The sequence below is a fragment of the Dasypus novemcinctus genome, chromosome 9, assembly GCF_030445035.2.
Source record: "Dasypus novemcinctus isolate mDasNov1 chromosome 9, mDasNov1.1.hap2, whole genome shotgun sequence".
Classification (NCBI taxonomy): Eukaryota; Metazoa; Chordata; class Mammalia; order Cingulata; family Dasypodidae; genus Dasypus; species Dasypus novemcinctus.
In genome coordinates, this window is record NC_080681.1 from 78,109,220 (window position 1) to 78,135,326 (window position 26,107).

The 26,107-nt window shown below is 46.8% G+C and overlaps 1 protein-coding gene across 3 annotated transcripts; it reads left to right on the forward strand.

The window, feature by feature from the left end:
• Window positions 1–57: 57 nt before the first annotated feature.
• Window positions 58–14,970, forward strand: LDLRAD1 (low density lipoprotein receptor class A domain containing 1). 3 transcript variants are annotated; one of them, XM_004448853.5, is made up of 6 exons: window positions 58–3,342; window positions 3,884–3,938; window positions 6,859–6,987; window positions 9,444–9,581; window positions 11,933–12,061; window positions 13,718–14,970. In XM_004448853.5, exons 1-6 carry the CDS (start codon window positions 3,322–3,324, stop codon window positions 13,864–13,866), a joined length of 621 nt encoding a protein of 206 aa, XP_004448910.1. In that variant the 5' UTR covers window positions 58–3,321; the 3' UTR covers window positions 13,867–14,970. The 3 variants fall into 3 exon arrangements, with proteins under 3 accessions (XP_004448910.1, XP_004448911.1, XP_004448912.1); XM_004448854.5 differs by having other exon boundaries at window positions 13,776–14,970; XM_004448855.5 differs by lacking the exon at window positions 9,444–9,581.
• Window positions 14,971–26,107: the final 11,137 nt, after the last annotated feature.

Below are 26,107 nucleotides of genomic sequence, written 5' to 3' on the forward strand. Positions count from 1 at the left end.
AGTGAAGTTTGTTGATTCCTCATGATATTTGCAAAATTCTTAATAGCACTCTCACATATCACCTTAATGAATCCTTACAACATCCTTCTAGAAAGGCAGGATGGGGCTTAACATCTCCATTTTATAGTTGAAGAAGCAGTCTTTGAAAAGTGGCCAGCTAGGACATCCAGAGTGTGGAAGACACAGGGGAGGAGTGAAAAGTGCCAAGTCAGTGACTGGGCCTCACCTCCAGGCAGGTCTAGAGGCCCCATGGCCAATTTATTTGAGGGTTCACTTTGCATTGTCCAGCCCAGGGTTGTTCCTGGACTAAAAGCAGCCCCAGTTCCCAAGAAGATCTCTCTTTAATTAGAAATAGGTTAAGACATTCAGAAACAATATTATACCCTTAGAAGGTACAGAGCACTTTCATACTCACTACATCACTTCATCCTCACTACACTTGTGAGGTAGGGGTTCTTTCCCCATTCTTCAGATAAGGAAATTGGGGCTTAGAGAGAGTGTGGCTTACCCCCTTGAATTAGATAGATATTGATTTGGCTGAGTCAGGATGAAAACCCAGGTCTGACTGACTCAAGCTGCGCTTTGCTGATCTCATATCCCGTAGCCACACCCAGGTTAAGATGGAATACAGGGAAAGGTAAATCCAGGGGAAGAGAGGGTGAAAGAAGGCTTCATGTAGGGAGTGAGTTTTTATGTGGTCCTGGGCAAGAAAGCTGCATGGATTTAGGAAGAAGAACTATCACAAGTCACCCTAAACAGGCCACACACTGGGAGATCATTATAACCCATGTAACAAAGGATGCAAATCCAACTTAAAGAAGTCCATCAATCAGTAAGAAAAAGAAAACTGCCCGTAGAAAAATGGGCAAGAGATAAGAAAAAGCAATTTGCCAGGGAGGAAATCCATATGACCAACAAATACAAAAGACAGTATAACAGTATAGTGTAGGACAGGGCTTCTCAAAATTTAGTATGCAGTATCATCTCCCAGAGATTATGTCAGCAGAGACCAGGAACTGAGGTGGTTTAGATTCTGGTTTTGTAGGTCTGGGATATGGCCTGAGATTCTACATTTGAAAAAACCTCTCAGATGATGCAGATGCTGGACCACACTTGTGAGTAGCAGGGGCACTGATAGGGAATAATTCAGCCAGCCTGGGTCTGAATCCTCGCTCTGCCACTTACCAGTTGTGAACCTTGAACAAGTAACTTCTCTGTGCCTCAGTTTCCTCATCTGTAAAATGGATATAAAAATAGTTCCCATTGCCTATGTTTGGGAGGACTGAATGGATTAATATATCTAAAGCATTTAGGACAACACACAGCAAAAGTAAGTGCTCAATAAATTTTAACAATTGGTGGTAGTGATAGGAGTAACTAGAGAATGCAAATTAAACCACATTGACACACCATCTCACACCAACCAGACTGGCAGATGTCAGAAAGTCTGACAAATTCAAGGGCTGGTGAGACTGTGGAGAGATAGGAACTTTCTCACTTTGCTTATGGGAGTGCAAATTGGTATAGTCACTTTGAAGAGCAGTTTGGCAATATCTGGTAAACCTGAAGATGCCCCTACAGTGTAATTCCAGATGTCTGTGTAAAAAGAGCAGGCTAAAGAGAGAGGAGTACACAAAGATGATATTTATGTAAATGTTTTTAAAAAACGAAGCAGATATGGCTCAAGTGATAAGGCCACCACCTACCATATGGGAGGACCCAGGTTCGATCCCTGGGGCCTCCTGGTGAAAGAGAAGGAGAATAAGCGTGCCTGCGTGGTGAGCCAAGTGCCCATGTGGTGAGCTGAGTGCCCACACAGTGAGCTGAGTGTCCACACGAGTACCTGCATGGCGAGCCAAGTTCCCATGTAGCGAGCCAGTGCCCACACAAGTGAGTCACGCTGCAAGATGATGATGCAACAAAAGAGAGACAAGGGGAGAATCAAGGTGAGGCACAGCAGAGACCAGGAACTGAGGTGGTGCGATTGACAGGGAAGCTCTCTCCACATCAGAGTTCCCCAGGATCCAATCCCAGTGAATCCTAAAGGAGAGAGAGGAGAAGAGAAGACAAAAGAAATAGATACAGAAGATCACAAGCAAATGGACAAGACAGCAAAAAGCAGGGCAGGGGAAGGGGAGGGGGAGGAGAAGAAAAATTTAAAAAAACAAAGGTGATACTGGATATTTTCATGCATATATACACATAGTAAAGTATAAAAATCAGCCACTGGAAGCAAGCACAGCAAATTTAGGAGATTGGTTGACACCGGGGATGTAAGGAAGCAAGTAGAATTGGGGGAAAAGACCATCAATTTTGCTATACTTAATGGAAAAAAACACGCAAAAATCATTAAATGTTAACATTTGTTAACTCTGGGTAGTGGGCACAATTGTTTATTACATTAGTCATCCTACTTTTCTGTATATTTCTTAAGTTTTGGAAATTTTATTCTGAAAACTGTAAAGGAAGGGAGAGGTTGGAGCAAGTGAGGAGTGGACCTGGTAGGTGTTGGACAGATAGGCCAGAGAGACCCACCTATGAGACACTGGCTTTCTACTGTGATGAGCAGAAAAGTTTAGAGAGGTGGATGGGGAAGTTGAAGCTCAGAGAGGTTAAGTGATAGGCATCTGTGGTCACACGGCAAGTGGTGGCACCATTCAGACTGTCAGCTCCAAAGCCCAGGCTCTTGCTAGAAATCTACCCAGACTTGGGATTACTCAGGTAAGCAAGCTGCCCCTCACCATCCCACTCCCTACCTCAGGCACCATGTCAGAAAAAATTAAAATGCACATTGCCACTTTTTAAAGAAAAATATAAAAATCACATTTGCTTTATTGACTCCTGGAGAAAAATGAATATTCTTTCAACCTAGATTACCTACTTAACTGAACAGAAGAATGCCAATGAAAAATAACCCCTGCTTTTTAGCCATCAAAAGGTTAACTTCAGGTGTTTCTGCCTGGATCATATTTAGCTGGGTGCCTGAGATCCTCCAGTCTCATCACTAATGTGAAGAAAAAAGCTCATCTTGTGAAGTTCTTGGTTTCCAAATTCACTCCTATCTACTGTGGGACCTGTGGGCATTTTCTCTCTCTCTGAACTTCAGTCTCTCCACCTGTTCTGCTCTTTCCTCTGCCTGGGAGGCAGTCTGGGAGGAAATGTGTGGCGCACAGCCACAAGGGGCTGGAAGGGCATCCGCAGTGGAGGGTGTGGTCTGGGGGCAAGGCTTCTCATCCTCCCTCCCCCAGGCTGCCCTGGTGACAAGGGAACCTGTGCTGAGTCCACTCCAGTCCCCAGAGACTGAAACTGGGAGTCCAAGGCATGAACAAAATCTTCCCCCAGGTAAGAGCCACCCTGAGATGGCTCCTGACCTCAGGGGAGCAAACCCTGGGTAAGGAGTGGGCAGTGAAGTGGGGAGATGTTAAGACAGCCTGCTGAAGCCACTAAGGTAACCCTATCCCTGGGAGCTCAATCCTAACAGATGAATCAGCTGTACAGCTCAGGGGACAAGTGCTGGGAGGGAAACAGAGGAGCCAGCTGGACAGGATGCCAGAGGAAGGAGCCATCAACATTATGAGGGGGCATCAGAGAAAGTCTCGAGGAGCAGCTGGTTTGGTGATGTATGTTTGCCAAGTGGAGAGTAGAGGAAAAAGCATTCAAGACAGAGGGTATGGTATAGGCCAAGGTGTGTGAACATGAAGTGGGCATGATGAGTTTGGGGAGTTCAGCATGCTGGAGTGTGAGGGGACAGAGGTTGTACCTGAGGCAGGAGCGAAGAGGCTTTTCTTCTCTGGGCCTCAGTCTTCCTTTCTGAAAAACTGAGATCTGACTGCCTGAGGCTGGACTGTACTAAGCCCACACCTCACTCTGTTCTCTTGAGCAGGGGAATGTCAATGGCAGCGCTGCTCCTGGAAGCAAAGCCCTCCCTGGAGGGGAAGGTAAGTAAGTATCTGGCACCCTCTTTCCCCCAAGTAGGGCTCCCCTAAGGCTGGACAGTTGACTACAGAGGCCCAAAGAGGGTTCCCCTGAGACTCCTGCTGTCCCTCAGAGCTCTGTCCTCCAGGTTTATATGCCAGCTCTCAGCTTTCTGGCTGGCCAGGCTAAGAGCCACTTGCTTAATAGGGTTGTTCATTCTCTGCATTCACAAGCATTTATTGAGCTCCTACTGTGTGCTGCCTACCTCACAGACATTGTACGACATGCAGTGCCCACCTGTGACAGAGGAAAGAGCTCCACAGTCAAATCCCTGACTCAATGGGTGACCTGGGCAGTTCTCTTTACCCCCGAGGGATAGAGTGAGGAGGGATCACACTTATTTAGCACCCACTATGTGCCACTGATTCACCGTGAGACCCAGACAGTTCTCTTTACCCCTATGGAATAAAGGAAGCCCACATTTATTGAGCATCTACTCTGTGCCTCTCTTGGCCCACATTTAATCAATGAGGAAAAGACCCAGAGAAGTAGAGAATAATAACTATGAAGGATCGTGTCCCTACTATGTGCCTGGTACTGTATAATCTCTTAATTCTCAGAACAGCTCTGAGAGGGAAGCCTTGTTATGGGGCAATAATAGATGAGGAAGCTGGGACTCAGAGAGGTTGAGTAACCCGGTCAAGATCACACAGCTGGGAGGTAGAAGAGTCAGGATTCAAATCAGACCCAAGTCTATGTGGTTGCAAAGCCCCAGTGCCTTCCATTGCTCCACATTGGTGTTTGTTTACTTACATGTCCTAACTCATAGTCAGGGGGCAGTTGTAGAGCAAATGCCCTCCTTTCCCCCTGTGTCCAGGGAGGAAATTGACATCTGAGGACCTTTCCAGCTTAGAAATGCTTCACCTGGGTGTGACTCTTAATTCTGTTGGTATTCCCTCAAGTTTCTTCTGTGACCACACCTTGCACATAGACTGTGCTGCACAAATATTTGAGGACTGGCTGCTTGGCCAACCAGAACGCCTCTCCTTACCTGGCTTCACACTGTCTCCCTGGTTATCTGAGTTTACCCTGCGTTTGCCAACAACAAGGGAGCCACTGACTAGGATTCTAGGGGAGACCAGTTTTAGACTTATGGTGCACTTCCCACTGTTGTCTCTTCTCCCAACACAGATCCAATCACACCCGGTGGTCCTCCCACAGTGCCCCCTACACCATCCATCAGGCCTTCACTCCTGTGTCCTCTACCTGGAATGCCCTTTCTTTGTACCCTCCCCTCATCTACATGGAAATCCCACCCCTGCTTCCCAGGCCCTTCCATTGAACTCACACAACACCTTGCTCATGCTTTCTTAACCATACTGCCTGCCACCGTGAGCTGCCAGTGTACAGGTACGGGTCTGACTTGTTCGTGAGCAGAGTAGGCAGCTACAGAAATGTGTGGGGATTGAATGGAAATGGACTGAGCTGACCTGAATTGGTCTTCCCTTGACTTCTGAACCTTTGGGTGAAGGCCTGCCCTTCTTGTTTTGTAAGTATTCACAAAGCACCTACTGTGTGCCTGCTACTGGGATGGTCTGTTGCAGATATGGAGATGAACCAGAGCTGTACCTGTCTCTTTCTCTGAGATAATTGTGGCCTGGAAAACAGTAGTTTTGCCCACATTCTCCATTTTATATGTTCATACCTTGTATTCTAAGTGTCTCTTCTTTTTTTTTAAAGATTTATTTATTTCTCTTCCCCTCCATTGTCTGCTCTCCGTGTCCATTCACTGTGTGTTCTTCTGTGTCCGCTTCCATTCTTGTCATGTGGCACTGGGAAGCTATGTCACTTGGCCAGCTCACCACACCAGTCAGGAGGCCCTGGGTACCAAACCCTGGACCTCCTATTTGGTAGGAGGATGCTCTATCAGTTGAACCACAACTGCTTCCTTACGCGTATCTTCTATGGGCCAGAATCACTGCTACTTTTGTGCCCTCTGCAGAACAGGGAATGCAGTAGATCCTCAATAATGCTTTCTGTTATTATTTCCTAAGCATGCAAGAATTAAAATAGCAAAGTAAGTTCTACAACAGCAGAGATGTCTTCTATCACTGCTGTTTCCACAGTGCTTGGAATAGAGCTTAGCGTATAGTAGGTGCTCGATAAACACTAATAACAGCTAAAACCTTCATAGTACCCACTAAGTGCCAAGCACTCTTCTAACAAGTCTAACTGACTTGATCCTCTTGACAACCCTGAGGCACAGAGAAGTGAAATGGCTTACCCAGTGTTGCCCAGCTAGCAAGTGGTAGAACTGGGATTCCAACAAAGCTGGCTCTAGAATGGGCGATCAGTTGGAATCATGGAAATGGCAAAGGTTTTGGCGTCAAATAGATATGGACTAACACCCCAGCTCAGGTACTGGTGACCTGTGGGACATGTCATTTCTTCTCCAAGCCTCAGTTTCCTCATCTATAAAACAAGGGATTCTTTTGAAAACCAAAAATAACTATGAAGGGCCTGATGTCGTTTCTGCCCCATAGTGAGCTTGATAATCAGGTGTCCACCTCTCCTTGCATGACTGGAGGAGCTGCATCCCAGCCAGTGGGGTCGTCATGACATCCACACCCATCCTCATGGAAGGATAGGAAGGGTGTGGGCTGTGGAGCAGAGCTCTGGGGTTCTCCTCCCAACTTGGCCACTTGCCAGCTGCAGGACCTGGGCCTGGAATGGGCACTTGATAGGGGTGGGCTCCCAGGCAGAATCAAAGAGCATCATGGAGGGCTTAGGAATCCCCTTCTCCAAGGAAGCCCTCCCTGCTCCATGCCCACTTTGGTAGGTGAAGGGCCTCTCATGAGGGAGGAGGGGACAGCAATAACCCTGGGCCCCAGCGCTGGCCACCTCAGCGCCACCAATGATGAACTTGTTTCCTGCCCTACACAGCGGGCTGCAGCCTCCTCTGCTGCTCACGCCGTGGGGCCTGCCTCTCGGCCTTTGTGCTGCTCCTGCTGGCAACTCTTGCAGCCCTCATCACCCTGGTCACCTTCCTCGGACTCCCAGCACGCATGCCAGGTCAGCATGGTCATGAGAGAGCGGGTCAGACCTATGGGGAGGGGATGGGGAGAGACAGAGAAATGGGGAAAGCCTGACTTGACCCAACTTCCACTGAGCGACTTTTGAACAGATCCGTAACATTGCTTCACAGACACACAGACAGTTGCACACACCCTGGCACATGTTTCTGAGCCTCTGTTTGCACATCTAGAAAATGAGCTATTGAGAGGATCCTGGTCATGATTTAGGATCCAGCCCTGATGTCGCCTCCCCCAGGAAGCCTTCGTGACCCTCAGTCTGGGTTAGGAGTCTCAGCTTGGTTCCCAACCTCCTGCACTTCCTCTTCCTATGGCCTGGCCACCCCAACTGGTGCTGTCTCTCTCCAGTACAGAGGATAGGGACGTGTTCCATTTATCCCTGAGGCCCTGGCTTCAGTGGCAAACAACCCTCACAGGGTCCCTGCCCTCAGGGAGCAACAGTCTGGAGAGCAAGACAACATTAATCAGATGATCACCCTAAAGGCAAGGTTAGTGGGATCTCTGAGGGTCTGCAAGAGAGCTCTGACCCCGAGCACAGGGTAGGCTCCTTGAAGGAGTGATGGGGAGCTGAGGCCCAAAGGGAAAGTGGGGGTTGGCTGGGGGCAGGGGCAGCAGGAGAGCATCCTAGGGAAAGGGAACAGCATGTGCAGAATCCCTCGGGTGGGGGGTGGAGCATGAGAGCGAGGGACTGTAAGAAGGCCAGTGGACAGAAAGGCTGGAGCGGTGGGCCAGGCCTGATGCCCAGGGCCTCCCCTGCCCCAGTGACTGGGAGGTCATGATCTGGAGAGCCAGGGGAAGGAGCCAAGCTGGGGCCAGGGTTGCCACCATACCTATCTCTCTGAGAGATGGCTCTGCAGCCAGGTACGCGGCAGAGTGTGAGGGGCAAGGTGGGCTTAGGAGGCAGAATTCACAGAACTCTCCGTGCCTGTGCAGGAGAATGGGCACTGTGGGTAGTGAACATGTGCAGAGGTCCGTGTGAATGCGAGTGTCTGTGTCTGTCAGTGTGCACGTGTGCTTACATGTCTGGGTGCATGTGTGTCAGTGTGTCTGTATGTGCATCTGTGTCTGTGTCTCTGAGTTGGATCCTCCCTCAGCACTAGCCGAGGCATTTCCTGCATCCGAGACACAGTTCACATGTGCATGAACACACAGGTGTCAGCCCACCCCATTCCCAACCCGTGGGCACAGGCACAGGCACAGGCTGTGGAGCCAGGATGACCTCCTGCCTCACTGCCAGTTTCTCTCCTTTCATTCTTTGGGGCAGCCCTAAGGATGGGTGTCTCCACCCTCACCCCCACCCCAGGGAGACAGAAGGGGAGACTATCAGAAGGACCGGCATCTTCAGATGGATGCCCACCGTACCTGGACACTGGGGAGGCAGCTCCAGCCTTGGGAGGGAGCACTGGGTTGGCAGGTCTGGGTTATTAGCTGGGCAACTGGGCTGTTGCTGCGCTCTGAGTCTTACTTTTTGTTCTATGACTTGGGGCTAATGAGGACACTTCACAGGAGTGTTTGGGGGAACAATAGAATAAAAATGTGGGGAAACGGACTTTGGCCCAGTGGTTAGGGCGTCCGTCTACCACATGGGAGGTCCGCGGTTCAAGCCCCGGGCCTTCTTGACCCGTGTGGAGCTGGCCCATGCGCAGTGCTGATGCGCGCAAGGAGTGTCATGCTACACAGGGGTGTCCCCCGCGTAGGGGAGCCCCACGCGCAAGGAGTGCACCCTTAAGGAGAGCCGCCCAGCGCGAAGGAGGGAGCAGCCTGCCCAGGAATGGCGCCGCCCACACTTCCCGTGCCGCTGACGACAACAGAAGCGGACAAAGAAACAAGACGCAGCAAAAAGACACAGAAAACAGACAACTGGGGGAGAGGAGGGGAATTAAATAAATAAAAATAAATCTTTAAAAAAAAAATGTGAAAGACTTTGCAGACTGTAAAGTTGTTCTCAGGTATACAGGGTTATGATATAATGGCCCCCAGCTAGCCCAGGGGCCTCCTGACAACTTCACTGATGCTAGGGGTTCCACCATTAAAACCCCTTCATTGAATTGAACGTTGTCTTCAGTAACTTCCTATGAGACTGTAAACATTGTCAATAAAGAAGGGAACCATTACTTATTCTGCACATTCTATGTCCTAGAGTTATTCACAGAGGAACTTTCATTTAATCCCCAAAGTGATCCTTTGGGGTGTGTGCTATGATTTGCATTTTGCAGACAAGGAACCTGAGACTTTAGAGAGGTCAGGTCACCTGCCCAAGGTCATGCCACTGGCAAGCAGTAGAGCTGGGGCTTGAACCCTATCCCTGGGACCGAGGTGGGGCTCAAATGAGGGAAATTGGGCAGGTTTGATGGTAGCACCCATCCCTGCCCTGACCAGATAATCCTCTTGGGAGCACCACCTTTGACCTTCTAGGCCTTGCCCCTACCCACTTAGGGCCCCAGGCCTGTAGGACGCCAACAAACAGGACAGGCTTCCTGTGTCATGACCAGAGGAGCTGCATCCCAGCCAGTGGCGTCTGTGACGGTGTCCACACCTGTGTCCATGGCGAGGACGAGGACGAGGGCTTGTGCCGTGAGTACCTGCTCAGCCAGGAGCTTCTGCCCCCACCCATCCCTATCACATCCACACATCCGTGCCTATAACAGGGACTGCCTTCACACTGCGCATTCCCGTGCCTGGAGATCCTGTATCATCCTTCAAGGCAGAATTGAAGTATTCTCTCCTCTAGAAAGCCTTGTCTGACCCCCAGAAGAGGTTTAGTTCCCTCCTTTGGGCACCTACAGCACCTGTGAATCCTTTGGTCCCAGCCTGGTCACCCTGGTCCTCATTCTCGATTGGCCCATCTGCACTCCCATCAAAGTGTGAGCTCATCTGGGCAGCCTGGTCTGGTTGACCTTGGGGCCCCAGATCTGGCACTGAGAGAGCAGAGCCTCAGGAATGATATGATGAATGCGTGAGTGAGTGGGTGGGTGAGTGAGTGAGTGAGTGAGTGGGGAAACCTGGCCCTGGACCTTAGAGACCTGACGATTATCGGGGAAGAAGAGTCATGGCTACATAGAAGAGCTACTTAATAACATAAGTCAATACTTGGACCCACAGGTCGAGAACCTGGCAAGTGGTGTGGGGAGTTGGGAGGGTCATTACATCATGGACCCTCAAGACTAGAGCTCCCTAAAACATGGAGCAGCTTCCCCATCACTGGATGGTTTTTTCCCGTGAGAATGTCTTCCTTGTACTGAGTTTATTTTTATTATTTATTTTTTAAAATTTCTCTGCCCTTTCCCGCCCTCCACCCCCAGTTATCTGCTCTCTCTGTCCATTTGCTGCATGTTTCTGCGTCTGCTTGTATTCTTGTCAGCAACACCGGGAATCTGTGTCTTTTTGTTGTGTCATCTTGCTGCATCAGCTCTCTGTGTGTGCAGCGCCACTCCTGGGCAGGCTACACTTTTTTTCGCGCTGGGCAACTCTCCTTACAGGGCGCACTCCTTGCACATGGGCTCCCCTACGTGGGGGACACCCCTGTGTGGCATGGCACTCCTTGTGTGCATCAGCACTGCATATAGGCCAGCTCATGACACGGGTCAGGAGGCCCTGGGTTTGAACCCTGGACCTCCCATGTGGTAGGCGGATGCTCTATCTGTTGAGCCAAATCCTCTTCCCTTGGACTGAGTTTAGAGCCACCTCCCAGTAGCTTGCTTGGTTAGTCTCAGCTCTGTCCTCTTATCAACCCCAACCCCCATGGACTATGATTTAATCCAAATCCCATGTGTGGATTTTTTTTTTAGATTTATTTATTTACTTTATTTATTTTTCCTTATTTATTTCCCCCACTCCAGGTGGTTCTCTTATCTGTCTGCTCATTGTCTGCTCTCCTTCTCCAGGAGGCCAAACCAAATGGGCTGAGCCATATCTGCTCCCTGCAAGCCGTGGTGTCTGCTGGCTTGTGGCATCTGCTTGTTGTGGTGGGGACAGCATCTAGCTCATTTGTGGTGGGGGCAGTGTCTGCTCATATTCTTTTAGGAGGCACTGAGACCCAAACCCAGGACCTACCGTGTGGTAGGCAGGCATCCAACTGGTTGAGCCATATCCACTTCCTCCCATATGGATTTTAAGATTTTTCTCTTGACCCCATGAGTGTCCCTTTCTCCAGATCACACCCTAAACTCCCACAACCATTCACTTTGTAATCCAGTTCTTAGTCCTCCCACTCCACCAGCACTCCAAAGAACATACAGCAATTCACATGTCCCTTTCCCTAGACAGTTCCCAGAAGCATCCATGACACATTTGGCTATATCTGACCAGTCCAAGGAATAAAGCCATTTCCCCTCCCTGGGCTAGGTTTTGTACCTCTAGTGATGTGGTCTGAGTTTATTTTAGAGTTTTTAGAATTTGCTTTAGAGTTTTTAGTTAGCCACTGCTGCCTAACACAGAATCCACTTTCTGGGAAGGCCCTCTGACTCCCTCGAATAAAGTGTATGAGCTCACAGTCCCTAAATTCTGTACCCAATTGCAAGATTTCCGATTTATTCTTGTATATTCCAGTTAGAGGAGGCTTCCTGAAAGAGAAGGAACTTGAACCTGGACTTGAAGGGGCAATAGTTTGGGATAGAGGTCAAGAAGGAAATTTCTGGAGGGAGGAACAGTGCAAGCAATGGCGTGGGGTGGGAATGCATGAGAACTGGATAGGGAACAAGGAAAGAAGAGGTGGTTCTCTGGGCATCTTGTTGCCCAGAGTGGATACACAGGGAAAGAACACTCCTTCCACCATAACTCAACCTCTTCTCTGAGGAAACCATCTCCTTGTGCCCTTCTTGGGATGGATGAGAGGTGACCCCAAGCCAGGATGATCCACCCCAGATAGTCCTGAGACAGCTGGGGTCCTGTGTGGATTTCTTCCTGCCTCATATGTCCCTGTGCAGGAGCTGTGCCCCAGAGCCTCCCCAGCTTCCTCGTGGCCCACTGTGGGAACCCTGCCACCTGGATCTACTCAGACCAAAGGTGTGATGGAACCAACAACTGCGGGGACTGCTCCGATGAACTGAGCCCAGGTGGGGGTCTGGGCACAAGCTGGACTGGGCTGGGGCAAGTGGCCAAGCAGTGGCCAGAAGTAGGGGCTGCCCAGGAAATCTCCAAGATCCTCTCCTGTATCCCCTCCCTGCATCCCAGGAAGAAGCTTTCACCCCTACTTGAATGTTTCCAGTGGTAGTGTACCCACTGACTCCAAATGCCTCTTTCTGGATGTTCATTCTTCTGTGGTAGAGAATTGCCCTTCAAGGGCCCAGATGAGGAAATGGGGGGCCCAAAGAGTGGCCATGTGTTTTAGTTACCTCGATGCTAAAGCAAAGACAATGCAATATGTTGGTATAGACAATGGGAATTTATTGGCTCACAGTTTGGGGCTGGAAAAATGTCCAAATCCAGGCATCATCAGGGTGATGTTTTCATCCAGAAGACACATTCTGGGGCTGGCTGCCAGTGATCCCTGGTTCTGGGCTCCTCAGTCAGCTGGCAATGTACACGAGAGCCTCTCCCTTCTCTTGCGGTTTCTGCTGATCTCCAGGTTCTTGCTTTCCATGGCTTTCTCTCTGTTTCTGAATTTCATTCTGCTTTTAAAGGACTCCAGTAATAGATTAAGATCTGTCCTTATTGAATTGGGCCACACCTAAACAGAAGTAACCTCATCAAAAGGTCCTACTTACATTGAGTTCACACCCACAGGAATGAATTAAGTTTAAGAAATATTTTTCTGGGATACATACAGCTCCAACCTACCATATCGTGCAAGCAATAACTGGCCCAACTGGGATTTGAACTTTCATCTCCCTCATTCCTCCGCTTCTCCCAACAACTGTGTGGGGTAAGTGGAGCAGAAATCACTGTCCCTAATTAACATGTAGGTAAACAATTCAGGCTCAGTGAGGAGAAGGGACTTAATACAGTGAATGATAGGACAGGAGGTTGGGTGTAAATTGAGGTTTCCTGACTCTAAGTCTAGAACCCTTTCACTGTCTCAGAATTTCCTTTTAATCTCTTCCCCAGTTTTCGATCATCAAACCTGTTCTGTGTGCTTTGGGGGCCTGGGCCTGGTGTCAGTTTCTGCTAGGGGACAGATGGAAATCAAATGTTTATCCTACCCCCAGGACTTGCACCACACTGATGCTAAGAGGAAGTGCTGGGGCCATGGATATTTTGGGGATTATCATGAGAGACTTCTCAGACTAGGTGACATCCCAGCAGGCCTTAGAGAATGTACAGGGTTTCAATAGGCAGAGGCTGGGTGGACAGGGAAGAATGCTGCAGGGCCAGGGTAGAAGGCAAAGAGAGGTCTGAGAGGTATGCTCAGGGAGTCGTAGGTGGGCTGGAGTGGCCAGAGTCAGGTTGGAGGGAATATGCACACATTAATATTTGAGCCTTGACTAGGTGCCCCAGGCTTTGCCCATCTTCCACTACTTAATAACAAACTTGAGCAGATGAGGAAACTGAGGCTTAATAGGGTGAGTGATTTGCCTGAGATCACATAGACTGGGAGTTGGAGAGTCTAGATTCTCTCACAGCAGGGAAATAAGGAAAACAGTCCACCCGTGTCAGATGGCTAGGGAGCTATAGCAAGGAGCTATAGCAAGTTTCAGAGCTAGGGAGTGCCTTGGTGAACTGGGTGTTTCAGGACACATTGATTGCTCTTCCACTGGCTCTTGTCTCCCCAGTGGCTGAGTGCCCACCCTGCGGCACCGGATGGTGGCGCTGCCCCTCGACTTTCTTCAGGTACTGCGACTGTATCCCGAGGAGCCTCTGCCGGGACCATGTGCAGCACTGCTCCGACTGGTCTGATGAGTATTCGTGCCCTGGGCCCTGAGTGGACCACCCAGACCAGAGTGGGAGGCTAGATGGAATGACACTGACAATCCTTCACGGGAGCATCAGTTCCTAGCAGGAGGCACCTTTGAGATCATCTAGTGGAATTTGCACACCTTCTGTGACTAGAATCATGCCTCTCCTCCTTTCAAGTTGTTCAGTCTTTGCTGGAATGCAACACTGCCATCTTAGGCAGCACCAAACAGAGATGAAAGGAATCTGCTCCCATGGTAGATTCCGTTGCAGATGATCTCCCACAGGCCTGCCACACAGAGGAAATCTGCTGCCTCTGCCCAAGGACTGGCTTGCAGACCATGATCCTGTCACTCTTTGGAGAAGATAGGTCTGGGGCTTAAAAACCAACCTGAGGACTGAGTTTGTATGAATGACACATATATGAAGTATGTGCCACTGCTTTCCCCTTTGGTACCTAAGGGTAAATATTGCTGACCAATCATAGAGCCCCTTCTGGCTTTGGATGGAGCCTTAGCATTTTTTTTTTCCAACTTAGTCACCCTAGCAGGCTGATCAGATGAGATTGCACATGAAATGGGGTACTTGTCACCCAGCTGGTGGGAAGCCATCCCAGAGAGCTCTGAACTTCAGAAGGTTCTGGAGAAAGAGCAGCTTGAGGAGCTCCTCACTGCCCCTCCATTCTCCACTCCACCTCCCCCCACCCCCATGAGCAACCACCCAGATAAACAGCCCAGTGTTCTTGAAGTAGGGATTCTACTACTTCAAGAGTGTATGAGCTGTTTCTCTGCATACCCTCCCAGCTTCACAACCGTAAGGCAGGCAAGGATGCATGTCCCGTCAAACAGATGAGGAAGCTGAGGCCCAGAGGGGGAAATGACTTGCAGTAAAGTCAGTCCTGGAACTGGGCCTCAAACCTGGTCTATGAAATCCCAGCCCAAACCTTTCCTGCTACCAGGGTGATGATACCGTGGCTGGGACAGTCTGCATGGGGTACAGGAAAAGGGAGCTGGAAGGTCAGAAAGCATCCACTCCACTCTGGAAGACTTGGAATTTAGCCAATGAGAGGTTTCCCACTGAAGGAGACAGATTCATCCCTGTCAAAAATTAATAAAATCAGGTTTATAAACCAGCCTCTTGTGAGTTTTGAACTGAAAATTCACTCCCTCATTAGACAGTCCCTGGGCACCCGGAAGTGCAAGGGCCTCGATCCCAGCACACGAGGAGCTTGGGTCCTCCTGGCGGAGACACCTTCACAAAGGAGAAATGCTCGTTCCCTGGGCTGGACAGCAGGAAATGCAAGGCTGAGGGCACTAAGACACTAACACCCAGGACTAGTTCCTGGAACGGGGCGCCTGAGGGTCCTGCCAGAGGAAGTGTAGGCTACTGCCTGGCATCTTTAGCTGAGTTTGTGACACAAGCGAGGAGCTGTGGGAGCCTTCAATAGACTCACCCAAAGGCACCTTCCTTCCCAGAGGAGGAGGCATTTGAACTGGGCTCTAAAGGGCTGGGAGAATTTCTGGAAGTAGAGGTAGAGGAAAAGTGCATTCCAGACTGAGGCGGCTGTGTGAACAAAGGCGAGGGGAGGTGACAGGGCCCAGCTCAGACAGGAATGTCCAGCAGCCCAGAGGGGCCAAAGCATAGAGTAGGAGGAAGGAGATGGGGGGAGAGAGGATAGAGAGGTGAACTGGGGCTGGAGTACTGAGTAACACTTTATCTGAAGGGCAGTGGGATGTCATTGTATCCTGGAGCTATGGTGAATTTTAACTGCAACAGTCCAAGAAAGAAATGCCAAGGGCTTGGACCAAGTGGGCAGGGGAGAGGGGATAGTTAAGGACTACTTACTGGTAAAACATACGGGCCTTAGGGCCTACTGGGGGAGGGGGATGAGGAAGAACAAGGAGTCAAGGCTGCCTGAGAAGCGCTGGGCCAGATTCAAACCTCAAGAGGCACAAATCCAGAGCCCACCATTTCCCCCCACCTTGGTATCTCTCCTCGTCTCCAGAGCCGGAACCCAGGCCAGGGAGCAGAAGCCTGTGAATAGGAGGCAGCTGGTGTTGGCAGAAGATCAGGATTTGTTCTTTTCTTGTTTCTCATTTCTTTCTTTTCAGAGAGGAGCAGGTGCCATAGCAACTACCCAAAGGCCACCACATAAGCTGCTCCGTAAAGACACAGAGCTCAGGGAAGTCAGCCAGGCTTCTCTCCTGGCTCACCTCAACTAAGCAGGGGATTTCATGCCACAGGCTGGAGCAAGAACCCAGTGTCAATATTTGCCATCTCCCAGCCTCCTTGCCCCAGCTCCAAGATCAGTCCTTTAAGTACAACAGGTGTTTTGCTTTGCAAACACACAGGGATAGATTAATGGAATTTAAAGTGTCTCAGGCTTTGCCTCAGGGTTTGGACGGGAAATCTGGTCCAAATTAACCCTCTGCTGTCACTATTTGCTTAGGACTCTCCTTTCATCCTTAGACTCACAGACCATGGGTGTCAGGGCCAGTGATATCAGTCATTGAGGATCTCAGAGCCCAGCCAGGCTTCTGACAAGGGAGGACACTTTCCCAGAGAAGGAAGGGACCATCCCTGGGATTCTTAGATTCCCAGGGCCAACTGAGCAACTCCAGGTCAAGACAGAAGGAATTTCTGTCTTTTAAAAAATATGTACAGGGAAGCGGATTTGCCTGCTACCATATGGGAGGTCCAGGGTTCACACCCAGGTGTGCATGGTGAACTGGCCCTTGCACAGTGCTGATGTGCGCAAGGAGTGCCATGCCAGGCAAGGGTGGCCACCTCGTAGGAGAGCCCCACGCACAAGGAGTGTGCCCCTCATGGAGAGCTGCCCTGTGAGACAAAAAGCACAGCCTGCCCAGGAGTGGCACCGCACACACAGAGAGCTGACGCAGCAAGATGACACAACAAAAAAGAGACACAGATTCCTGGTGCTGCTGACAAGAATGCAAATGGACACAGGGCAGGGCAGGGAGGAGGATGAAAAGGAAATAAATAAATAATAAATCTTTAAAAAAAAAATATATATATATATATATACACACACATTAGATTGTTTCTGTATTTTGGCTACTGAAAACAGTTCTGTATGCTTTTTTAAAAATAAAATTATACATTTCTCAATTAAATGTATACCTATAAATTTTTTTAAATCATACAATATGTTACACAATATATTTGATTCATAGTAATGCCATCATACAGTATTTGTCTTTTTGTGTCTGGCTTGCTTCACTCAACCTAATGTCCTCCAGCTTCATCCATGTTTTAGTATTCTTTACAACTTCATATCTTCTTACAGCTGCATAATATTCCATCATGTGACTATGGACCACAGTTCATTTATCCATTCATCTGTTGGTGGACACCTGGGTTGTTTCCAACTTTTGGTAACCATGAATAATGTCGCTATGCACATCGGTGTGCAGATGTCTGTTTGTGTCACTGCTCTCAGTTTTTTGTATTTTTTTGTATGTGAATTTATTGAGGTATATTTTATATACAATGAAATGCACAGATCTTAAGTGTATAGCTCAACAGCCTTATTGAGTTATAATTGACATAAAATAAGCTAGCTACATATTTAAAGTGTACAATTTTATAAGTTTTGACATATGAAGATATCTGTGAAACCATCATGGCAGTTAAGATAGTGAACATAGCTATCACCTCCAAAAGTTTCTTCCTGCCACTTTGGAATCCTTCCTTTCCACCCTTCCTTAACTACTCCTACACATCCCATCCTCAGGCAATCACCGATTTATTTTCTGTCACTGTAGATTACAAATACCTAAAAATGTATGGGAAACAGACTTGGCCCAGTGGTTAGGGCGTCTGTCTAACCGTCTGAACATGGGAGATCCCCGGTTCAAACCCCGGGCCTACTTGACCCATGTGGAGCTGGCCCATGCACAATGCTGATGCACGCAAGGAGTGCCCTGCCACACAGGGGTGTCCCCCACGTAGGGGAGCCCCTCGCGCAAGGAGTGCGCCCTGTAAGGAGAGCCGCCCAGCACGAAAGAAAGTGCAGCCTGCCTAAGAATGGCGCCACCCACACAGAGAGCTGACACAACAAAAAGAGACACAGATTCCCGTGCCACTGACAACAACAAGTGGACAAAGAAACACGACTTAGCAAATAGACACAGAGAACAGACAACCGGGGTGGGCGGGGGAGGGGAGAGAAATAAATAAATAAATATTTTTTAAAAATAAAAAATAAAAATGTAGAAATGGCTTTGGATTTGAATAATGGGTAGAGGCTGGAAGAATTGTGAGGTGTTCGATAGAAAAATCCTAAATTGCATTAAAGAGACTGTTGGTAGAAATATGGATACTTCCAATGAAGCCTTAGAAGAAAATAATGAATGTATTATTGGAAGCTAGAGGAAAGGTGATCCTTTGTTATAAAGTGGCAGAGACGTTGGCTCAATTATGTCCTAATGTTGGATTGAAAGTAGAACTTGAAAGCAATGAGCTTGTATAGTTAGTAGAGGAGTTTTCCAAGCTAAGTGTGGGAAGGTACCAAACTAGGTTACCTAGTTTCTCCTTGCAGTTTATAGTAACATGTGAGAGGAAAGGGATATGCTGAGAATTAAACTCTTAAGCACAAAGGAGCCAGTAATTGATGATTTGGAAAATTCTCAGCCTGTCCAGATAGCATATGCTAAGACTAGAGCCAGAAGGAGCCATATCGATGCCCTTCCTGAGCTTCCAGAAACTGTGTGTTCCAAGTGAGGGTTTAACTAAATAACCTTTTGCTAAAGAGGGTGTGGGTCCAGCCAAACATCTCAGAGGAAGTTAGAATTGGACATGCAGTTATCCAGGAAGGTTCTGTGGAAAGTTCTTTTGCCTGATGGTTTGGACTCTCTTGAATTGCATGCAAAGTTTTTGCACTGACATCTGGACTGAAAGGGACAGAGAAAGGATGAATTGAAGGAAGAACAACTTCAGCTGAAGGACCATGGAAGCAGAGGTCTGTACTGAAAAGATCTTCATGGTGCAAGAGAGGGCCCACACGTGCGTGGAAATGGTGGGTCTGCCCTTGGAAGAAGCAGGCCATTTGCCCAGGTGCGTGGAGGGGGTCCCACCCTGATGTTCAGGGAGTTTGGCTGTCTATGCCCAGTTGTTTGGGGAGAGTTCAGTCACCACATCAACTCTTGGAGAGGGTGTGGCCTACACTCCAGTTTTCAGGTACAGCGAGACTCCCACCCCAGTGCTCAATGAGGGGGGTGCGGCAAGTGGATGTGGCTTGAGTGGTTGAGCACCTGCTTCCTACATGGGAGGTCCTGGGTTCAGCTCCTGGTACCTCCTAAAAACAGAAAGAAAAAAAAACAGACTCAGGGTAGCTGATGTGGCTCTGGTTGAGTGCCGGCTTCCCACCAAGTAGGTCCTGGGTTCATTCCCCAGCCCTGGTACAGCAAAAAAAATGGGGGCGGGGGGCGGGGTCAAAGGCCCCAAAATTCAAGGAGAGCATGGCCCACTGCGCAAGCTCTTAGAAAAGGTGAGGCTGACCCTCCATCTGGCCTGGAGGACAAAGTATCCTCTCAGACCTTGAAATCTAATGGTGTTTGCCCTGCTGGGTTTCAGACTTGTTTGGGACCCATGATTCCTGTTTTCCTTCCAATTTCTCCCTTCTGTCGTGGGAATGTTCATCCTATGCTGGTCCTTCCACTGTATATCAGAAGCAGATAACTTGTTTTCTGGGTTTCAGAAATCCATCAGACATGGGACTTTTGCCCTAGAACAGACCATATCCATAAGTAATTTTGATGAGACTTTGTACTTAGCATTGTTATTGACATGACTTGAGGCTTTTGGAATGTTGTGATGGAATCAATGTATTTTTCAGGTGGGAAGGACATGTGTTTTTAGGATTCAGAGGGCTGACTTTGGTGGGTTGAATTATATACCCCAATTTAGACATGTTCTTGGGCTTGATGTACATCCCTGTGGGTGTGAACCCATTGTAAATAGGATCTCTTGAAGACATTAAAGTGTGGCCCAACTAAATGAGGATGGGCCTTAATCCAGATTAATGGAGTCCTTTATAAGCAGAAGAAATTCAGACATAGAGAAGGCCACAGAGAGAAACTGGAAGTCAGTGGGAACCAAGAAGAGAAAGGAGAGAACATTACCATGTGATGGGAGGAGAGTTAAGGAACTCAAGGACTGCTGGCCAACCAAATGCTACCCTGAGAGGAAGCAAACTTTCTAGTCTCTGAAATTGTGAGCCACTAAATTCCTGTTGTCTAAGCCAACCCATTGTGTGGTATTTGTCATAGCAGCCTGGAAACTAAGTTAGTTACTATGGGGATTATAATTATCATCCTAAATTTGTAACAGTATAATTTGAATAAATACCAATTTAGCTTCAATAGCATATAAAAACTCTGATCCTATACAGATCCATCCCCCCACCTTATGTTGTTGTCACAAATTATGTCTTTATACATTGTTTGCTCATTAACATAGATTTATGATAATTTTTAATGCATTTGTCTTTTATATCATACAGGAAAAAAATAGTTACAAACCAAAAATACAATATTAGCTTCCATATTTGCCTATGTAGATACTTTTACCAGAGATCTTTATTTCTTTGTATGGCTTCAAGTTACTGTCTAATGTAATTTCATTTCAGGCTGAAGGACTCCCTTTAGAATTTCTTGTAATGCAGGTCTACTGTCAATGAATACCCTCAGCTTTTGTTTACCCAGGAATGTCTTCATTTCTCCTTCATTCTTGAAAGTGTTTTGCCATATATAGAATTCTTGATAGTTTTTTTTTTCCCAGCACTTTAAAATATGTCATTCAACTGGTTTCTGGCCTCCATGATTGCTGATGAGAAGTTGACTTCAAATTTTATTGAGGATCCCCTGTACGTGACGGGTTACTTCTCTTTTGCTGCTTTCAAAATTCTTTGTCTTTGCCTTTCAGTGGTTTAATTATAATGTATCTTGGTGTGGATCTCTTTGAATTTGTCCTACTTGGCACTCATCTGAGTTTCTTAAATGAGTAGATTCACATCTTCTTCAAATTTGGGAAGTTTTTGGCCATATTCTTTCTGTCCCTTTCTCTCTCTTCTCCTTCAGAAACATTTCCATACTGTGTCTGTTATTTTGCTTGATGGTATCCCAGAGGTCCCTTAGGCTCTCTACCTTTCTTCATTCTCTTTTCTTTCTGCTCCTCAGATTAAATAATTTCAATTCCTTATTTTGTTCTTTTCTGCTTGCCCAAATCTGCTGTTGAACCCCTAGTGAAATTTTCATTTCAGCTATCATATTTTTCCTCTCTAGAATTTTTATTTAGTTTCTTTTTTTTTAACAAGTCAACTTTATTGATACATATTAATAAAGCATACAACTCATTCATAGTGTACAATCAATAGTATTTGGTATAATCACATAGTTGTGCATTCATCACTTCAATCATTAGAGAGCATTTTCATTATTTCAATAATAATAAACAAAAAAACAGACAAACAAATATCAAGATTCCTCACCTCTCAATCTCTGTATGCTTCCACCACTGTACACAGCTGGTGTTTCTGGCTACTTGATCCAAAGTGTATAATCAATAGCTTTTAGTATAATCATACCCCTTAGCATTCCTTCTTCAGATCTACATAACCTCTAATCTCATTTCATCTTTATAAATTGATTTATATTTACATTTCATATAAATGGAATCATATAATATGTAGTACTCTGTCTGGTTTCCTTCACTTAGTATAATTTTTTTTGTCTAATATAAACATTTTGTGATATTAACTTATATTTGTTCAGCTTCAAAGAAAAATGGTCTTATCTATGCAATTCTACCCATATTCATATTTCACATAATATATTTATATTTCACATAATATATTTAGTTCATAATAGGGCAATCATTCAGTATTTGTCTTTTTGTGTCTGGCTTGCTTCACTCAACATAATGTCCTCCAGGTTCATTCATCCATGTTGTCATATGTTCCTTTTTTTAAAAAAAAAAACAAGCTCAATTTTTTTTTATTTTTTAAAGATTTATTTATTTATTTATTTCTCCCCCCCCCGGCCAGTTGTTTGTTCTCTGTGTCTATTTGCTGCATCTTGTTTCTTTGTCCGCTTCTGTTGTTGTCAGTGGCACTGGAATCTGTGTCTCTTTTTGTTGCATCATGTTGTGTCAGCTCTCCGTGTGGGTGGCACCATTCTTGGGCAGGCTGCACTTTCTTTCGTGCTGGGCGGCTCTCCTTACAGGGTGCACTCCTTGTGCGTGGGGCTCCCCTACGCAGGAGACACCCTTGCGTGGCAGGGCACTCCTTGTGCCTATCAGCACTGCACATGGGCCAGCTCCACATGGGCCAAGGAGTCCCAGGGTTTGAACTGCGGCCCTCCCATGTGGTAGACAGACGCCCTAACCACTGGGCCAAGTCTGTTTCCCATATGTTTCTTGATTTCATTTCTTTTTACCACTGCATCATATTTTTTTTTAAAGATTTATTTTTATTTGTTCCCTGCCCTGTTGTCTGTTCTCTGTGTTCACTCCATGTATTCTTCTTGTCTGTTTGCACCTTCTGCGGCACCGGGAAACTGCATCTCTTTTTTGTTGCATCATCTTGCTGCATCAGCTCTCCGTGTGTATGGCACCATTCCTGGGCAGGCTGTGCTTTTTGCACATGGGGCAGCTCTCCTTGCAGGGCGCACTCCTTGCTCGTGGGGTACCCCACGTGGTGGCACCCCTGTGTGGCATAGCACTCCTTGTGCACAGCAGCACTGCACATAGGCCAACTCACCACACGGGTCAGGAGGCCCTGGGTATCGAATCCTGGACCCTCCCATTTGGTAGGCAGACGCTCTTATCAGTTGAGCCACATCCACCTCCTGGCATAATATTTCATTGTGTGTATACTCCACAATTTGTTTATCCATTGGTTGTTTCCAACTTTTGGCTATCGTGAATAAGCTGCAATGAACATTAGTGTGCATATATCTATACATGTCACCGCTCTCAGTTCTTCTGGGTATATACCTAGCAATGGTGTTGCTGGTCCCATGGCCTGTCCTCCAGGCCTGATATTCAACCTCCTTAGGAACTGCCAAACTGTCCTCCACAGTGGATGTACCATTCTACATTCCCACCAACAATGAATAAGCATTCCTATCTCTCCACATCCTCTCCAATATTTACAGTTTTCCAAGTTTTTAATGGTGGTCAGTCTAATAGGTGTGAAATGATATCTCGTCGTTTTTTTAAAACCTCTTTTTAAAAAACTTTTTAAAAAAGATTTATTTATTTCTCCCCACCCCCTCGTTGTTTACACTTGCTGTGTCTGTCTTCCTTGTTTCTTTAGGAGGCACCAGGAACCAAACCCAGGACCTCCAATGTGGGAGGGAGGCACCTAATTTTTTAAGCCACCTCTGTTCCCTGATTTATTGTTTTTCTTCTTGTGTCTCTTGTTGCATCAGCTTGCCACACCTGCCTATCATGTCAGCTCACTGTCCTGTTCATCTTCTTTAGGAGGCACAGGGAAATTCCATTCCCTGCTTTGTTATGTCTTTCATTATGTTTTTCTTCTTGTGCATCTTATTGCATCTATTGTTGTGTCAGCTTGCCTGTCTTATTTAGGAGGCACTGGGAACTGAACCAGGGACCTCCCATGTGGTAGGTGGGAGCCAAGTTGCTTAAGCCATGTCTGCTTCCTCTCATTGTAGTTTTTTGTTAATTTCTAAAGATTTTTATTTATTTATTTATTTCTCCCCACCCCACTCCTCATTGATTTTCACTTGCTGAGTCTGTTCATCTTCCTTGTTTCTTAGGAGGCACTGGGAGCTGAACCTGGGACCTCCAATGTGGGAGGGAGGTGTCTAATCACTTGAGCCACCTCCATTCCCTGCTTTGTTGGTCTCTCATTCTGTTTTTCCTCCCCACGTCTCTTGTTGTGTCATCTTGTTGTGTCAGCTCACTGCACCTGCCCATCACATCAGCTAGCTGTCTTCTTTAGGGGCACTGGGAACCTCAGCTCCCTGCTTTGTTGTGTCTTCCATTGTGTTCTTTTCTTCTTCTGTCTCTTGTTGTGTCAGTGTGCCATGCCTGCCTGCCCATTGTGCCAGCTCACTGTCTTCTTTAGAGGGCACTGGGTTCCAAACTAGTGACCTCCCATGTGGTAGGCAGGAGCCCAGTTGCCTGAACCACATCCGCTACCCTCTTTGTAGTTTTGATTTGCATTTCCCTAATCTCTAGTGATGTTGAACATTTTTTCATGTGTTTCTTTGCCATTTGTATTTCTTCTTTGGACAGTTTTCTTTTCAAGTCTTTTGACTTGAATTTTTTAATTGGATAGTTTGTCTTGTTATTGTTGAGTTGTATGATCATGGATATTAAATCTATATCATGGGTATTAAACCCTTATCAGATATATGATTGCCAAATATTTTCTCCCATTGAGTCAGCCTTTTTTTTTTTACAGATTTATTTTTTTTTAATTTCTTTGCCCAACTTCCCCCCCCGCCCCAGTTGTCTGCTCTCTGTTTCCATTCGCTGTGTGTTCTTCTGTGTCCGCTTGTATTCTTGTCAGCAGCGCCCAGAATCTGTGTCTCTCTTTGTTGCATCATCTTGCTGCATCAGCTCTCTGTGTGTACGGTGCCACTCCTGAGCAGGCTGCACTTTTTTAATGCTGGGCGGCTCTCCTTATGGGGTGCACTCCTTGTGCATGGGGCTCCCCTACACAGGGGACACCCCTGCATGGCACAGCACTCCTTGCACGCATCAGCACTGTGTGTGGGCCAGCTCATCACAAAGGTCAGGAGGCCCTGGGTTTGAACCTTGGACCTCCCATGTGGTAGGTGGATGCCCTATCCATTGGGCCAAATCTGCTTCTCTGAGTCAGCCTTTTGACAAAGTCCTTTGAGATGCAAAAGTGTTGAGTTTTGAGGAGACCCCATTTATCTTTTTTTTCTTTTGTTGCTCGTGCTTTGGGTCTAAGGTTTAAGAAACTATTGCCTATCACAAGATCTTTAAGGTGTTTTCCTACATTTTCTTCTGGGAGTTTTGTGGTGGTTGTTTTTCTATTTAAGTCCTTGATCCAGTTTGAATTAATTTTTGTAGAAGGTGTGAAATAGAGATCTTCTTTTTTTCTTTTGCATGTGTCTATATCCAGTTCTCCCAGTACTATTTGTTAGCCCAGCTGTGAGGGCCTTGTCAAAATTCACTTGACTATAGATGTGAGGGTCAATTTCTAAGTTTCTCAATTCAGTTCCATTTGTCAATCTGTCTGTCATTATGTCAGTACCACGCTGTTTTTACCACTGTAGCTAAGTAATATGCTTTAAAGTCAGGAAGTGAGAGTCCTCCAACTTCATTCTCCTTTTTAAAGGCATTTTTTTTTCACTACACAGGGCCCTTTACGTTTCCAAATAAATTTGATTATTGGCTTTTTGATTTCTGCAGAAAAAGCTTTTGGGATTTTTATTGGGATTACATTGACTCTGTAAATCAGTTTGGGTAACATTGACATCTTAATGATATTTAGTCTTCCAGTCCATGAACATAGAATGTCCTTTCATTTATTTAAGTCTCCTTTGGTTTCTTTTAGCAATGTTTTATAGTTTTCTGAATACAGGTCCTTTATGTCCTTGGTTAAGTTTATTCCTAAATATTTTTTTTATTCCCCCCCCCCCACTTGTGGCTTGCTTGCTGTCTTCTCTCTGTGTCCATTCACTGTGCATTTTTCTGTGTGTCTGTATTTATATATTTTATTTATTCCCCCCCACCTTGCAGCTTGCTTGTTGTCTGCTCTCTGTGTCCATTTGCTGCGTGCTCTTCTGTGTTTTCACTTGTCTCCCTTTGTTGCATCACCTTGCTGAGTCGGCTCTCTGTAGTGCTTGTGGGCCAGGCAGCACTCCGCAGCACTTGTGGGCTGAGGGGCACTCTGTGGCATGCAGGCAAGCCTGCCTTCATAAGGAGGCCCCAGGACATGAACCAGGACCTCCCATAGGGTAAATGGGAGCCCAACTTATTGAGTCACAGCCACTTCCCTATTCCTAAATATTTGATGTTTTAGTTGCTATTATAAATGGAATTTTTTTTTTCTGATTTCCTCCTCAGATCGCACATCAGTAGTGTATAGAAACATTATAGATTTTTGTGTAGTACCCTTGTATCCTGCTACTTTGCTGAACTCGTCTATTAATTCTAGTAGATTTGTTGTGGATTTTTCAGGATTTTCTAGATATAGAATCATGTCATTAGCGAATAGTGAAAGTTTTATTTCTTTCTTTCCTACT

Bases quoted from the DNA above. Each gene is read 5' to 3' on its own strand.
- LDLRAD1 (XM_004448853.5), top strand. From the start codon at position 3,322: ATGAACAAAATCTTCCCCCAG. The intron at 3,343-3,883 runs GTAAGAGCCACC...TCTCTTGAGCAG, and splicing joins TGAACAAAATCTTCCCCCAG to GGGAATGTCAATGGCAGCGC. The intron at 3,939-6,858 runs GTAAGTAAGTAT...TGCCCTACACAG, and splicing joins AGCCCTCCCTGGAGGGGAAG to CGGGCTGCAGCCTCCTCTGC.